Source organism: Urocampus carinirostris, chromosome 1 (assembly GCF_059441175.1).
Source record: "Urocampus carinirostris isolate Australia breed hairy pipefish chromosome 1, RoL_Ucar_1.0, whole genome shotgun sequence".
NCBI classification, from domain to species: domain Eukaryota; kingdom Metazoa; phylum Chordata; class Actinopteri; order Syngnathiformes; family Syngnathidae; genus Urocampus; species Urocampus carinirostris.
In genome coordinates, this window is record NC_142349.1 from 22,391,851 (window position 1) to 22,410,024 (window position 18,174).

At 40.0% G+C, this 18,174-nt stretch overlaps 1 protein-coding gene across 2 annotated transcripts in view; it reads right to left on the reverse strand.

Annotated features, from left to right (window-relative positions):
- Positions 1–18,174, reverse strand: part of olfm2a (olfactomedin 2a) — a 110,337-nt gene that overhangs the window by 28,064 nt on the left and 64,099 nt on the right. For both annotated transcript variants that reach the window (XM_088330457.1, XM_088330449.1), the window contains exon 2: positions 359–508. In XM_088330457.1, the coding sequence (XP_088186583.1) occupies positions 359–508 (150 nt within the window). The remainder of the gene's footprint in view (positions 1–358; positions 509–18,174) is intronic.

An 18,174-nucleotide genomic window follows, 5' to 3' on the forward strand; every position in this document is an offset into this window, starting at 1 on the left:
AGTATTGATTGTCAAGTGCTCAAATGTGGTCCGAGTTAACCATTCTTTTCTCCTGTTTTACTAATATATATATATTTTTTTTTTCTTGCAGTCTGAGTGCTCATCTTGTCTGTTCTCAAAGGAAGCTGCTCTTTTAATTTTATTTTAGTTTTCACAGCAATCTGCAGAGTTACCCTTTCAAATGAATGTTCGCCAGCTAACTAACACAGCAAACTGAGGGGACTTTCCCGCCTGTTGAACATTGCACCAACTATTGCTTAAATATGACATTTCTGAGATTTGATCAAAAAATGATGACACTGAGTACTCGGCGGCCGGTGTTCCTCAAGCTGGCGCCTGATGGACAGCAGTCAGTCACCTTCTCCATGAGCTGGCGGAGCTGCCTGCTGCGTGGGTCGCGGTTACACATGTTCTGTGCCGGCGCCACCACCGTGCAGATACATTTTCCATCTGCGCCCTGCGCCGAGCTGTAGATCTGCCAGCCTTCCTCCGGGCTTGGGTAGAGCGCCTGTGGAACATGCGGAGACAAATATATCAGACCGGCAAACACTCAAGCGGACACTTTTCTGTGTTTTTGTTTTTGCTTTGCTGTTTTTCTAAAAGCCCAGGACAAGATTCCTCCTTGCATCAGTGGTGGGCTGTGCATTTCACACACGCGCCTTCGGTGATGGCATTTAGTGTTGTGTCGTTAGTGAACGAACTGACTTTATGAGACGCTGTTTTTCTTTTGTGATTGGTCGGTAGGTATGTTTTTTTCCAGGGATAACATGTTGGTTACTTTAAACTTGTTGAGTGCAAACAAGGTTGAATTGTTCGGTTTCAATATTTTCTCTGTACACCTGTTAATATTTTCATATACATTTCCTGTGTTTTTTGGCCATAATAACCAATTTAATGTTTATTCTTGTCTTTCTTAGTTTATAAAGTGTTGCGCTGAAAAGTCAATATCTTTAATCAAGAAAGATTCTGAGTCGCTTGACAATTAAGATGCTTAGTATGAAACAATTTTAAATGAATTGAAATTTGACTATAGATGGAAAAAATAAATGCTATTTGATTATAATAAAATAGTTGATTTTAGACTTTTGTGCATTACTGCTCCAAGCTGATGTTACCTTATGCCTGCAAAAAGCCCTTGATGTCGCCAATTTGAGATCTACACCAACAGTTTTATCGAACAGATGTTTTGCTCATGGCAGTCGGAAGTCTTTTGAAGGCCTCTGGGTAGATTTCTGAGCATGGCACCAAGCAATGGCTGAAATGTGATTGGTTGAATGCTTTAATATGAAAGCACACATCATGAAGCAGCGCAACTGATATTCACGGACATAAATCAGTTTCATCAAATGGTTGGCAGATTTTTTAATCCAGCAGGGAAGGCCACCACTGCCTGGCATCACAAATTTTAAGTCGCCACCCAAACTCTGAGAAAACATTTAAAGTCTCCATTCCTCTTACATATTATTATTCTGTGGGGGTCTGTTTAACAGGGATGTATGTTTTAAATCAATTAGAGATTGTGATTAGCTGTGCTCATTCTGTCACCACAATTTAGCTGCGGAGTCGTAATTTCTCCTTGGGATTGTGTTTCGCTCTTGCAACCCTGTCAAAGAAACTGGTCATTCCCGAAGGCAATTAATGGCAATTGATCCCAGCAACTACTGAGGATTACTCTCAGTCTAATTTAGAGTGAAGAGGAGCATGACAGAGGATGAGAGGGAGATGCTTTCTGTCTTTGTATCATTTAAACCGTAATAAAAAGCGAGGATGAAGACTTATTTTCGTTGAAAATGGGAGAATTCATAAGGATTTTTATAATTTATAAAAACACCCTGAACTGGTTGCCGGCCAGTCGCAGGGCACACAGAGACAGAAAACTCGCTCATTCACACCTAGGGACAATTTGGACCGGCCATTTAACCTGACATGCATGTCTTTGGAATGTGGGAGGAAACCGGAGTGCCTGGAAGAAAACCTACAAAGCAAGGGGAGAACATGCAAACTCCACATGGGGAGGCTGCGGTAGCTGAAATTGAATCCTGAACCTCTGCACCATGGTGCTGCGCGCTAACCATACATAACAAAATGCCATCCAACAGTTTCAATTGTTGTGTTCCTGTTGCTGAAATAAACAACCAAACAAATATTTGTAAAAATGTTCTAACAAATTGATTCAAAGTGGATTCTTTATCACATGTAGCAACAACCCATGCAACCACTGTTGAAAATCAATCATATGAACATGTCTTCACTCGTACACCTAATTCTAGCTAACTATCGAGCTACATGTGGCATCTTAAAATTGGTCTTAAGAATGAACACCAATGCGACCATTCTGAGATGTAATTAATCTGGCCAAAGCTTTTCATTAAAATGAAATTAAACGAGCTAAATTGTGATATTTTTGGAGCTTTTTACAGAAAAAAAGAAACCACCAGTATACAATGAGAGAGTGAAAGGGTTCCACATAAAAACTGTAGAAAGGAACAACAGAATGGACAGCAATGAATGTGTTAAGGCAAGCATGTCATAATATTAATATTATGTGGCCCGCCAGTAATGTTGATTTAAAAAAAACAAAAAACATTATGATGGCAGTAGCTCTTTGGCCACCTTGCCCTTGGTTTTCTGGGAGAATGTTAGCCCATCCTATTTCCAACATGACGACTGTAAATAATAAAAATAAAGTTGACCGTGAGAGCCGCTACTTACAGGACAAGTGGAAATTGGACAAATTCTTCCCTGAACTCTTTTTTCTTTCTCCCTCTTTCTTTTCTTTCTCTTTTTATTTCTCTGTCCCTCTTTTTCCTGTTTCTGTCTCTTTTTTGTTCTCCCTCCTCCTTTCCTTTCTCTCTACCTTGCTCTCTCCTTCTTGCTCCCTTTCCCTTATTTTTTACTCATTTGCTTTCTCTCTCTCTAATCTGCTACTCCGACCCCCAAAAGAATGTTTTTTTTTCTACAGATGGGCCCTTGAGTGAAAATAGTTTGATTTCACTGTTATTAGCCATTCTTGGAGATAACTTTAAAGTCCAAAAACCCGCACAAACTCCTGTCACAATATCCCCCTTGTCCGTTTCAATGTCTTTTTCAAAACCCTATGGAAATGTTGTGTGCTTAAACACACAAAAGACACAACCATCTATCTGGGGAAAGACAAACTTCCAACAAGGTAAAATGCAATATGTCGTTTCAGTTGCCTGAGCGACCCGGTGGGGGCTGCCGAGACCCTTCTTGAATCTCAGTTTAGCCCCGTCTCACACACAAGAACACATCAATGTCAGACTACAAGTTCCGTGGCCCTCCCTTCGCTCACACTCTAAATGAGACGCGGTAGTGGGGGAATTATCGAGGCGGTACTTGTTTTTGTTGGACACACCCGAAAGTGTGTGAAGTTGTTTGCAATACGGGCTTTCACTTTGCAAAAGATGAAAAATAAATAAATCCCGGCACACACATGGAAAGAAACAAAAAACAATTCAAAAGATTTAACCTCTGAAATTGGGTTTTCAAACGCAATATGACAGACATTTGCAACACTAAAGTTGTCTGCTCTTTGTCATTGGAATTTATATCTCTATAAGACAAAACATGATGGAATACAATCTAATTCCACATCAGTTTTCATTAATTCATTTTACAATTAAATTTAATTTGGCATTAATTCCGTTGTGCCTGCCTTGACTAAAAAGAAGCAGTATAATGCAGTTTGGCAGATACAATGGATGAACAAAAAAGATATTTGAACTATTATAGAATATGCCCAAGATGTGATATTAATCGTAAAGTGAAATTGCCCTATAGCGGGCAATAGAAACCCTGTAGATGTGTTTTGTGTTGTGTTCTCAACACCCCTTTTCTAGATAAAAGCTTTGAAATAACAAAATGGGAGTACACCCCTCACAACTCTGAAGAAGCATCATTGAAAGGTTTTCTGTGCCAAGCTTATATAAGAAAATTTATTTTTCCTCTCTAAAAACTCAAAATATAGCCATTAGTAGCTAAACCCCTGGTAACAAAAGTGAGTACAGCTAAAAGTAAAAGTTACTAAAGTTCAATATTTTGCGTGGCCACTATGATTTTGCAGAACCTTTATCATCCCACCCATGGATTTTACCAGAGCATCTTCCCTGAACTCTGAAACAATTGCGTCTGCCTAGTTCGCCAAGAGACTTGCTGTTTTCAATGAATATAATATCAAGAGGCACTTCCAGACCAAAAGTGCTGACTGCAAAAAGCTAAACGGGAAACTTAACCTGTGAAAAGGTGAAGCAACTGGAAGCTGCTTTGACAGAGCAACGCTTTTCACCAGACCCTGGGAGTCAAATCAAAATCCAACAAGGTGAGCTACAAGGTCCCAACACTGATTGCAAAGCATTTTGTAAACCTTTCACGGAAGGGGAATTTATTAAAAGACTGTTCAAAGAATGCAAGGCTGAAAAGTCGGACCTCACACATTTTAGGCTTACGAAATCTGGCCTGCTTTTCGAAATGTGCCACCTGGTAGTGTCCTTTTGTCATCATTACAATGATGACATTACATATATATATGTATTATTACAATAAATCACATGCAAACACACACACACACATATATATATATATATATATATATATATATATATATATATATATATATATATATATATATATATATATATATATATATATATATATATATATATATATATATATATATATAGCCAGCTAGGAAAAGGCATGATGGAGAAAATATGTGACAAACAGACGTGCTGGCATGTTAGGTGGTAGGCAGGAAGAGGAGTTGTCCTCAGATCAATAACAAAATTCAGGCGGGGTCTGGCTGAAAGGTTGAATGCCCATCTTGGTTTTCCTGGACTAATTCAATTGCAAGTAGTGGTGAGTGATTGCTAACACACACATCCAGATGCCATCCAACCCTTTCATTCATGACCGAGGCCAAAGTGTAATAAGAGAAGGATTGGCCATTTTAGAGATGGAATTAAAGAGCCATCGACATAAGTGCTGGCAGAAGGCGGCAAATAAAATGGCCTTCTTCCTTCCAAGCCTGAACATCGTGTTCTTCTTTGTGCGCAGCTCGCTGGGAATTTTTATTTGATTGGGGTAACTGGACGGGCTTTCATTGGAGTTTGAAGCAGCAACCACTCATGCACATTGAGACACACTCACAGGCACAATTCCTTTCTTGTCTGTCTTAATTTCCTCTTGCCCTTAGTCTTCCATAGTGAGTCCGTTTTTTATGATTCATTTATTTGTATAGCATATAAGTACAAAACTTTACGACCACCCAACAAAGAGAGACCCTGAGGTCCTAACCAACTCCAGCCCACGTGATAATGATAACTTACTCTGAAAAGTAAAAGGATGAATTAACTGAATGACAAATAATACATCTCAAAAAATAGACAATGTACTGTCAGAACTCATACAGAATAGAGGTGTAACTATACTATAAACATCTTGATAAAGATTTGCAAAAATTACTGGCAAACAGGACAGTGCTGTCTGCAGGGACCAATTCATTATGCTACAAAAGAAAGGAAACCTCTAAATACATTAAACTGAGGACCCTGTGCAGCCTATGTGACTCACCAGAGTAACATCTATTACGTCTTTGTGGATTTCAAAAAGGCAATTGACAGAGTTTGGCAACCTGCCTTGTGGACCACCATGCGAAAGAACTACATGGGTCAGAAACTAGTTCAAAATATTGAACAGCTGTACACCAATGCCAGCAGTGCAGTGCTGACCAATGACACCATTGGAGGGTGGTTTGAAACCACAGTCAATGTGAGACAAGGCTGCCTTCTCTCTTCAATTTTTTAAAACATTTTCCTGGAGAAGATAATGGCCAAAGACCTGGACCAATATGAAAGTAGGGTCAGCATTGAAGCCTAAACCGTCATTGACCTTCGTTTTGCTGATATTGACTGACTGGCAGAAGAAGAAGCGGAACTCAGAGATCTGGTCAATTACCTGGACAAAGCACCAACCCATTATGGGATATAAATCAACACAGAAGAACAAACAAAATGAATGACCAACAACATGAAAGGTATCACTACAAACCCCACTATTAACCACCAAGAACTCCAACCTTTCACCAAATGTAAATATTTATGAGCTGTCATATCAGAAAAGGTGTCAGGACTCAAAATCATGGTCAGAATAGTTAAAAGAACAGCCGCAATTCGCAGATGAGAAACAATCCGAAAAGACATGAAAATCAAAAAACAGAATCATGAAAGGGCTGGTTACTATCATCTGACTTTGCACTTAAGAGTCATGGACTGTCATGGCAGAGCTGAAAAGTAAAATCCAAGCCATGAGATGCTATGCTTCTGGAAACTTGTAGGCATTAGCTACAAAGCTAAGGTGACAGATAAAATCGATGCGTAACCCCATCAGCAAATGTATTCCAATCCAGATCTATGTCATAAACAATATAATGAGGTGATTAAATATGCTGGTGATGATGGTGAACACTGAACAAAAACTAAACAAATGGAAACACATTCACATAGAGATAACACAAAACAAATATTTCCTAGATGGCTCACAGTTAGGGCAGACAAGTGGGAGCTTGATGTAGGAGAGATCTGGCTCAAGCTCCCATGTCTTGTCTTTTTAAAGCACAGATCACGGACACTTAGAAATGGGTGATCCTACTGCATGGGGAGGTTTAAGGATGCCTGGTTTGATGGTCAACACAAACAACAAAACTGTAAGTTATTACCTAAAGCACCAAAGACAATTATTATTTTAATAGATATTCTATTTATATATAATGGGTCAGCAATGATTATGATGATAAGAGTAGGGGGAAAACAAAAAATAAAAAGGTGATAGTGATGATAATGATGATGATGAAGTGACTGCATTCACTGATTATATAAGACTGAGTCGGGTGGGAACAAACAACTGCTACCCACTCCCCTCTTGTGCTATTTTAATTTTTTTTAATCTATCTTTTATTTATTTTTTATTTTTTCCTGTCTACTTTTTGCTTAGAGCAGGATATAGATTTATTACTGTTGTTATTATTATTATTATTATCAATTTTATTTTCCGAGTGTTTTGTACGAGGAACCTATGTGACAATGTATTGTCGTGAGGTATTTTTTTGTTGTACGTAAATACAGAGATGAGCTAATTTAATTATTAAGGGAGTCGAAGGGGTAAGATTAAATAAGCTTAAGCTTCGTTCTACTCCTTTTTGGACATGATATATTAATATTGTTTTTGTTTTGTTTTGTTTTGTTTTGTTTAATGCTTGTCAACTGACCTAAAGGCGCTGCTTGGGGTTTGAGGAGAGTAATAACTTTGCTAGTCATCCCGAGTTTTTTGGGGAAAAGACCCTTTTTCTTTTATTTGCCTCGACATTGTCCATATCGGTTTTATGTAAAAAGTACAATGTCAGTGTACACCTGTATTTCATGTTTTTTAGACACAAATGTAGTTTTATTTGGGATACAAACGGTCTACCCGCCTTTGAACTGCTCACTGCTCTACCTTTATTTTAAGGTTTCATAAATGCTTTTTTAAAAGTTTCTTTTGCCAATAAGCAAACACCACCTTCTGGGCCAGGGGTCAACATCCCAAAAAGTTGAAAGAGCTATATTGGACCAAAACATTTGTCAGGTGCCGCTAATTGAAACGCCTAATATAAGCTTTTTAATGAATAATGCAACACATTATACTACACACTATATTAGCCTACTATCAAAATGAAAGTTGGATTCAGTACATCCTTCGGAGAATGATAACCCACGTGACTAATCTGTTGTAGGATACAGCCTTTTGTCTAACTTTATTACTTTATTAATTAGTTACAGTATGTTTAATTGTTTTGAAAAAATGAAAGAAATGTAATAAAGAAATCTGATTTTTTAAGTCATTTTTATTTTGAGGACTTTTAAAAACAACAACAAACGCAGCATGCATTTATAAAAAATAAAATAGCAACCTATAGATGGGGAAGTAAATAAAATCATTTTAACACGGACAAAGTTCGATTTATGTTCAGTTATTTTCCTCTTTTTACCCTTGTGCTCCACGGCGGATCCCACACAGTACACGGACCCTTTAAAAGGGGCGGGGTTTGGGCCGCACAGTCGGCTCTTGGACAGGGGACACTGGAGAGGAAAACCAGTGAGGAGTTACAACCATAGTTGAAATACAGTATTTATTTTATGTATTTTCACAGCAATGGAAAATGTTAACAGTGTTTTTGTTATGTTTGCCTTCATGGTTGGTTGGTTGGTTGTTCCCCCTTAACCACACCGGACGTAGGGACACCATTTCCTGTGGTGTGTCTTGGGCAACTACAGCCTGGTGTCGCCCATCCCTCTTCAGGCCAACATGTACAGAAACTTTGGTAAAACAATAATATCCCACATATTTTTCAATTTGTAAACATTTTCGGAAAAACGCCAGGGAGCCACTCCCTTGCACCAAAGAGCCGCATGCGGCTCTTAAGCCGTGGTTTGCCGACCCCCATTCGAGGCGTTCTTTCGTATACATCGTCACTTCCATTGCACTTCTGATTTCTGTGAGTAGAACTTTCTACTCAGGATGACTTTCCAGTCTTGTAACCGCACTTTAGAACAAACTTTCCTATCGTTCAACGACAGAAGCGAGAGGTGGGATCAGTTTCAAAGTCTGCGGTTATTGTGCTGCAGAGTGACGGCACTGGTGTGTGTTTCCGAGAGCATCTATATATTTGCACACAGCCCCTCCGAGGCCTTTTTAATAATGCATGACTTTTTATGTGCGACAAAGTCCCCAGTGAGCGTTCCTTTGGAAAGGAGCGAGGCTCTGATGCGTTGCCGCAAATGTGGCCGTGTTTTCAGTTTGTATGTTAAGAATGCGAGCCAGTGAATGATGCTGGTTTCTTATTGCAGTGTCAACAGGTGGGACAAAGATGGTCTCTGACTTTTTTTGCGCCAAATTCCAGCAATTTTTAAAGCATAATCAATGCATTTTGTAGTTCCACAAATATATCTGTGGTTTACATATGCAAATTTTAATATTTCAGGGGAATTTATCAAGACATACGATTTTTAGATTAGTAGTGCATTTGTGGATCTAAACGATAAGTGAGACAAATCTCTCCCCATAAAGGTGTTGGGTAAAAATTCAATTTTACATTTAAGTAAGTTCTTCCCATCAATAAAAATAAAAATAATAATAATAACGATGATAATAATAATAATAATAATGGTAATACATTTTTTTCCCAATAGCTTTTCAGGACACCAGTGGTCACTGTACACAGAATATAAAACTACAACCAAACTAGAATAAAACTAACAAATGATAAATGTAAAAATAAAAATAGACTACGGTTTAGAAAAAAGGTGGGCATGGGGGCATGTGAGGCAGTTTTTTATGGGTAAGCGAGTTGAAAGAGATGGATTTTGAGTTTGGATTTGAAGATGGACAGGGTAGAGGAATTTCTGAGGTGGTAATTAGTTCCAGAGCTGGAGGGCAGAGCAGCTGAACGCTCTCCTTTCCATAGAGCTGAGACAGGCAACGGTTATGGTGATATGGAGGTAGAAGGAGATCTGAGGATGCGGGATGGTGTGGCAATATGGAGGAGGTCGGAAGTGTACAGAAGGACTTTGTATGTGATTTTTACAATTACTACATTACAGTCTACGCTAGCTCATTTTTTGCGTAAAAAATGTCTATAATTGATAAGTAATATTTGCACTAATACACATTTTATAGCGCCTTATTTATGCGTGGTATGCACCTGTCCCGTGGGGGTGATAATACTTCATATGATAATGCCCAAAAAACTAATGCCAGCTGCCGTTTATCACAAGGGAAGAAGAGATGCAATGACAAAGCCAAACCACCAAAGATCAGTGTTGGCCTCATTTTGTTGAGAAACATGGCAACAATTTCAAGCATTTACAAGCTCTTCACCCAATGTCCAAGCACTTTTCAAACCTTGAAAACACAGCATTGTAAATCAAGCATTTTAAAGGATTTCAAGTACTTGTACAAACCCTGTCTCTTACACATGTCGCAACACGAAACTTGTGTTACTGATATTTGAAATACTGTCACACAATGGGCATGCTTGTTTTTCGAGCTTAGCCATGGAACATGAAAGGTCACCGTTTTGCAGTTTTACGTCGTACTGGATTTCCCACCTCAAGCTGTGCTTCCTGTGCATGTCATTTTTCTTCCCTTTTAAGCTTCTCAGCAACACTCTGCCGGTGTATTAATGTTTCATAAAGGCCGGGCAGAAATGAAGAGCGCATTTGAATCCAGTCCAATTTCCATTCACTTCTATCTCGCCGGCTCGGTCAGAGCGTTTAGAGAGAAGTGCTGTACATCCTCAAGGATGCAACGTGCTTTCACCTTTTTATTTATTCATTTATTATCTTATTTATCTATTGCTGCGAGCCAGATGAGTACAAAGTTGGTCTGTTTGTCTGTTCCTAAACGCTGTAGTCAGCATTACCCTAAACATTAAGACTTATTTGTGCCAGTAAAATATGCGAGTTCTCTATCAAAATAAAATTTTAATATAATTTAAACTCACCAGTCAGTAAACCCACAGTTTTAAAGATGCGAAATGGGTCTAAGACTTTTGTACTGACTAACATAGGATGAATTCCGTTTGGATTGTACGATACGGATAGCCGTAAATCCAGGACTATGAGCTGCTACTTTTTGCTACATTTTAAACACTACGGCTTTCAATACGGTGCCTGTCTTAAAGGTGCGGAATCGAATTTGGATATGTCTTACCCGCTGCCATCATCTACTGTCTTGTGTTATCATCGCAGCCTCTGCGTATTGTAGATGCGCTCCAATCAACTTTTCTTTTTTTAATTTTTTTGAGGGGTTTGAATTGGCATTTTGACTGTACTTCAAACAGGCCTTTTCCTAAAAAAAAAAAAAAAAAACACCGGGACAAGCATGATATCACTCTCCACCTTTGCTGAAAGTAAGATAAAAGCAGATAAGTTGAGTCTTGTGAACACACACTTCCACTTATCTTCACCGCTTATCCTCAGTGCTGGAGCCCATCCCAGCTATCTTTGGGCAGTGGGCAGGGGACACCCTGAACTGGTTACCAGCCAGTCACAGGGCACACAGACAACCATTAATATGCTCACTTAAACCTAGGGACAATTCGGAGTTAACAATTACTCTTCTGCGCTTGGTTTTGAAATTTGGGAGGAAACCGGTGCACCTGGAGGAAACCCACAGAACTGTACCGCGGACGGGCTAACCACTCAGCCCCTGTGCCACCAGATCACCTACTTAATTAATAAGATATTTGACCTTAAAATTTTAAAAGTCACCTCAAATGACCCACTCCTCCTTTAAGAAATGATTTGTTAAAATATAGAAAAAGAGGCAAGATTTTTTATTCATTTATGTTCATACGTTTTTTTCGATGATATGATATTATTTTTGTGCCCTGGCTCAAAATAAGGTTTCGAAAAGACTCCTTTAAATCGATTTCTTGCCTCGTTGAATCGAACTTTTTACAGTCGGCCATTTCTCATCCTTTTTAGCGACCATTAACAGCTTGATCAACATTTTTGTTACCATGACAACTGGATCAGAGCTATGATGGCTTATTCTTATCAAAATTGAGCCGAGAGTGTGTCGAACACTACAACAAAAGAGGAGGCAGACCTTGATGCACAATGTTGCATATTTATAATTTATTTTCTCAAGGAAAAAACGGAAAACTACTACAGCCCAAAATCAAAACAGATAAAAATATTGACCAAAAATGGGTAGGAAGGTCATGAAAACACCAAAAGCAATTAAAGGCATCAAAGTCATCAAATTATAAGGTGAGAGGTTGCACAATGTTCACGGTGAGCTAAAACGTTCAGTCGGACCGTGCATATTACACCTAAGCATTCAGCTCAAGACTGAATGACTGGAAGTGAAATTTCCTACTTTATCTGTGAGGACTCGGTTGTGGGAGAGGTGATTTGGGCCACCCTGTCCCCTGGTGCACACGAGGTTCGCTTGGGAAGCGGACTACACGGCGGGGGAAGATGATAAGAAGGGCCCCAAGACACGTATGGCCTATCTGATATAATTCAAACCAGACTGTAAAAAAATAAAATAGTCAGCGACAGAGAAGCTTCGCCCGACCAAACGTAATAATTGAAATTTCAGGCCCCACGTGGGCTGAAATTTGGATTGGGTCAGGCTTGGGCTAAAGGTATTACCTCTAGGCTGAAAGTGGTGGACAAAACATTTTCTACCTTGCATAACGCATGCTCACTTCAGAGTTGTTGGACCTTTTGCTATTGAATCAACAGAACAGTATTTTTTACTTGAGCAGCTGTAACAGCTGTTGGTGCGATCACTTTGGTGCATTAAAGCCGCCAAGGCCATACATAGTTTGTGAAACTGCTGACAATTTCCTGGGCCCACAAACAGGCGCGGAATCTCTAACTTGGAATACGATTGGCCAAACCAATACCTTTATCGAACAGTAATGTTATGGTACATGGCATCAATTTTTCAGGGAAGGCTCTGGGTGGATTTCTGAGCCTAGCAACAACTAATAGCTGAAATGTGATTGATTAAAGCAAAATCGAAAATCAGGCCAAACAGAGAAAAACAAAGACAGAAATCTGACTGAAAATTTTGAATTTTCTAATAAGTATTGACAAAACATACCGTAAATTCCGGACTATAAGCCGCTACTTTTTCCCCAAACTTTCAGCCCTGCGGCTTATTCAGTGATGCGGCCAATTTATGTAATTTTTCTAACGGCCGCCAGCGGCGCTCGAGTACAAAAGGTAAGATTTAGACCGCTGGAATATATGCGCCGAGGAAGACTGCAACTTCTTGGCTTGGGTAGCGGCGAGAAATATTTCACTAAAACTGGCCGCATGCCAAACAACTTTGTCGCAAGTCTGCCAGTGGATCCGGAAAGCGTGGGGCAGCATAAAAAATCCACCATCACCAACGGGTTCCGAAAAGCCGGTCTGCTGCGTGACGGAGAGGAGGGCACAGAATCAGGAGTGGATGGGAGCGTGGGACAACGTCTATATGACACTGTTTCTTTCCGACACTGAGGAAGATGACTTTGATGGCTTCAGTTCTAAGGAGGAAAATGAGGACGGTTTACTGTGATTTTTACAAGTACGGTATGTTGCTACCATTAACTGCCCGGATAAAAGTATTTCTTTGTAAATATGTGTAACCATGTATAATATGTATATGCAACTGTATATTTTTGTAATGTATTTATTTGTATATATTTTGGACACTTATTCTGATATGTTTTGGACAGGCGAATTAAAAAGAAGGGGCGTAACAAACGCGGGCTGACGGGAAGTGGTGAGTGTTTGTGGACACGGCAGACAATAGTGGATATATATTTTTCCCACCCTTACCTTTGGAAATAAACACTTTTTTCTTTGGATTACTTTCAACGGGACCTGGACTCTGCCGGTCTGCATCAAACCTTAAGTACCGGCATCATTTTCTGTTCATTTTGCTGGCTGTGATTTTTGGACTGTGCACTTTAATGAAGGATATTCAGTTTCAATCGCAGGACTTAAAGTCAGGTTTGGGTTAATCTTGTGTTTGTATTACATTTTTTGATGTGGGCGCAAGCGGCTTATATACAGGTGCGGCTTGTGTAAGTACAAAATCGGTTTTCCTCTTAAAATGGTGAAAATTATTCAAGACGTGAAGCTGTCACTCATAGTGAAAGAAGCGCGGCGGAAAACTGGCAACATTGAGTAAAGCGGCTATTCTGCAGAGAACAGATGATGTCAAATCAATCGGGCGGCCATTTGTGATCATTTTTGTTTTGACACTTTTCTGCAGCAACAGCAGTGTTTCCTCTTCCCTGCCATCAAATTCCTGACAGAATCCAATAAACTACAAGTGACTGTCTGAGAGGCCTGACATTCACTCACAAAACAAGTTTACTAGACCGCCATTTAAAGCAGCTAATTTGGCCAGTGGACTTTATTGCCGCAGGCAGTTTGATGATGGCATGTTCGGGGCTCAGCGGCATCGTGAATATCAATTTGTCGTAACGGCCTGAATATCAATTATCTTGTTTACCCTGTCCTGTCCAGTTTGACACTCTCGAACTGAGATTTTAATTAGCCATAGTTGTAATGTACGCATTGCCGCATCCAAGATTCACTTTCCACACTGCAAGAAGCCTTACTCAATGATCCGCATGAGAATCCTGCCATGTTCTATTCATTTAAAGGTGCCGTCCAGAATTTGAAATGTTGCTACTCTCAGCCGCCCTCTCAGGGCTTAAAGTCATGATTGCAGCTCCAGTTAGCTCATTCCTCAAGTACTAATAAACTCTTCCTTTTTCATCTTTTTGGGGTTTTAAGTTTGAGTTTGGACTTGAAACAGGCCTTTCTTACTTGACCACTTTCAGGCTACACTAAGAAAAACCCTGTGGACTGGTGCAGAGAGAATAGCTTTAAATTGAATTTATTTACCTTAGATTTTAATTCCCATTAAAGTAAATCTTGGAACTTTGATTACCTAACACAGATCAACACTGACAATGCACCTAACCGGTTCCCATTTGGGACAGGTGTGTCCACACCCTCCACACCTGTCCCTAATTAGCCTGACCCTTCATGAGGACATGTTTGACAGCACCCCTAATTTTTATTTTCTACCATCACCTTTTTCCAGTCTATCCTTCTTCCTGAGGTTTTTTTTTCCTCTGGTTCAGACAGTTTTTGCTGGAGTTTCTAATCATCTGTTTGCTACTTGTCATGGTTGCCAGGGCGCCCAATTGGTCCCCGCCCACTGACACCAGCTGAAACGCGTTGACAGATTGCTGCCTGACTACTTAAACGCGGTCTTGGGAGTTTCCTGGTGTCAGAGCGTCTGCGAAACTCCTGCCAAACTCTGTGTGATATGCCAAGTCCTGTGAATCTCCGTTTTTTGCCTGTGTTTTGATCCTGTTTTATTTTCGCCCCGATCTGTTTGATTTTGACCACTCCTTAGTTCTAATTTCACTATACTTACGCGGCCATCGATCCCTGGATCGAGTGTGCGTCATTCCTCTTCTCCCAATAAACTGTGAGTAACGTTAGGCGATTGGGTTCTCATTCCTGTTTCCTGTTTCCTGTCCTGGTTGGTGACACTACTTTGTGGATGACTTTATTATTAAATACCATATTTTTGAACACCTCGCCTTGTTTCCTGCTTCCCAGCGTTTGGGTCCACTGCAAAATAACAGCTTTGAGGGAATTGTTGTAGGAGCTGAATGTCCATAGTATTGAACCGATCGATCTGCCCACTACTAGTTTAGGCGTGATTAATATAGTTGTTGTGCAGTCCCTGTGTAATGCCTAGGACCAAACAGCCTGCAGTGGTTTTGGGCCCCCCGCCTGGAAATATATTTGCCCATCACTCCTCAGTCGTCAGAACGACAAGCGCAGGAACCACAGGGTTTGGTGGCAAACAATACCGAAGCTTACTAATCAACTCGCGCAATTACCTTAGCATCTCTCGGCAGCGACAGAGCTGTGAGCCTCTTAATGATTAACAAAGTTCAGTGGGATTATCCAATTAGGCGCGTGAGCTGCAGGTATTGCCGTCAAGAGGACCGACTTCCTCCGGTGTTTCATTAGAGCGACCCTGGAGCTGGCTCCGGTACAAGCGCGGCTAAATGAGATCATAAATCTGCTGCTCCGTACTTTTATGAGCATGACGGGAAGTCTATTACAAGTTTCATAAGCAGCAGGCGATGCCAGCAAAGCGGGCGGCTCGCGACATCATCAGCTGAACTCGCCTTCAAATCTGCGACGCGAGAGATGCATTTTGGGAACGCGTGCGTCGAGTTGGGTTGGAGAGCCCAGATAGAATTGGGACAACTTACTGATGATACGGCTTTCAGGTGCCATCTTTAAACCAGCACAAAATAAGCTAAAAACGCTTTGTGTTCGAGAACAAGGATCAACTCTCAGTGGGCTGCCTGCTTGTTGTTTTGCAAGGTGTGATTTGAATATAAAATCTTACCGCAAGGAATACAAAACCTGTACATAACATGTGCACCATTTTTTTAGCAGTCAACTAACTCTTCCACACTTTCATTAAACCAAATGATCTATCTTAGTTTGTTTTGTATACTACCGTTCAAAAGTTTGGGGTCGCTTCGAAATCTCCTTATTTTTTAAGGAAAACCACTGTTTTTTTTTCAATGTAGTTTAAACTAATGAGGAATACACCCCAATCATTGGTAATATGCTTCAAATATCTGGTTTTAATGCAATACCTACATACGTAAATAGAGACACACTTCGAGCAAACAACATTCCAGGGATCTAATAGTACATTGTGTTTGCTAATCGCATCAGAAGGCTAATGGATGATTAGAAAAGACTTGTGCCATGAATTGGTACAGCTGAAAACAGTTTGGCTGGTTAGAAAACTGACCTTTCGTTCGAGCTTCTCAAGTATCCGAATCATTACATTTGTGGGTGTTATTAAACTTTCAGAAATTCTAGAAAAATAAAACTTTCTTGTAAAACTCAACTGTCTATCCTTATTCGAAGAAGTGAAAGCTAATCCATTGCAGAGAAACTGAAGATCTCCTGCAACGTTGTGTACTACTCCCTTCAGAGAAGAGCACACACAGCTAACCCAGAGATTTCAAACTGAGTTTGGTCCAGACTTTCTTATCTGAGGGGGGTAAGTAGAAGAATGTCATGCTGTAATGCAACCAAAAACGAGTGCTACAAAGTCCAAAGTTGAATACAAACTATACCATCTAGTATCAAACTGTATTCATTTGATGTTTCCATCCATTCATTACTTTACCAGCATTTTTCTAAGTGGTGTTCTGACAAGTCTGCCATAATCTTATCACAACACCTGCAAAATCTAGCTGGGTCCAGTCTTAACAAAGGGCTTATACTCCCTTACTTCGACCGGAAGTTAGGTTTCATTTAGAAGCTAAATTTTGTTCTTGTCAATTCACGCCCCTTTCCTATAAAAACAGTGTTCAGCCATTTCTTAATGGTTTCTTCAGGGAGGACTTTGTCCTGATCACAAGCACAGAACATTCTGTTTATTTCTTACTTTGTTTCCATGTACCGGTAATAAAACTAAAAAAAACTGCTCTCTTCAGCTCATGTTTCTTCGTTCCGAATCCTGGAAGTTGAACACCTAGGGGGACACAGCTGGTTTACCCTTACTGTGTATGACTGCCTGTTTACTGTGTCAATGTTAGCCTAGCGCCGCTGCCACTGTAATTTTGTGAAAACACTGTCACAATTGCTTGCTAGTTTCATCTTACTTTGCAGAATTATTTGGGAATTCCACTAAATTTAACAACATTTAAAGCCAAACAACTACAACCAAAAATCTGTGATTTACATAGAATTGAACATTGGCAAACAAACATCTTAACACACACAAGGATAGCAAGAGCAGTTGTTACCACAACACCATCTGCTTTATACTCAACAGTTGGTTAAGTAGCAGTCAAGTCAATTCTGTTTGTACTTAAAAATCATGCACCGTGTGAAACATTGTGAACCACAACTACTTTCTATTAAAAATAACTGATATTGAGGAAATCTTACTATTGAGCAGTCAACTTCTTTCTAATTGCCACTTGTAGCAAAAAATGTTGCGCACACTCTTTCTTAACATACATATGAATTTATCTTCTCAATAAGCAAACATTCGTGAGCAGTCAAAGTGTAGAACCCAAACTCTTTACTTATACAAGTTACTACTTGTATTTTTGACAATTTTGTTTATTCCCACCATCTTGTTTCAACCATGAAAGAACAGGTTTAGGGGAGCCACTTGGACTAGCAAGCGGTCAGACGGGTGCCTGGGATCTGTTCAGCTGTTTGCTGAGCACAACATGGTGATGAAGGCTTGCATTCCGTAGAGGCGGTGCAAATTTATATTTTGTGCTTCCTATGTATGAGCATTATGAATCAGAATCCACCACCATCATTTAAAATCTGAATTCAGCCCTGCTGCCCTTGAGATACACTGTTGCTGTGATCACCATGTGCGTAGTTTGACATGGACATAGGGGACGTGTCCCCAACAATATTGAGCAATCATTGTTTTGTCTCCACATGTATTATGTCATGGGCAGCACGTCCGCGCAGTGGTTAGCGCGCGTGCGGCACAGTTCTGAAAACATGAGATCAAACCTGT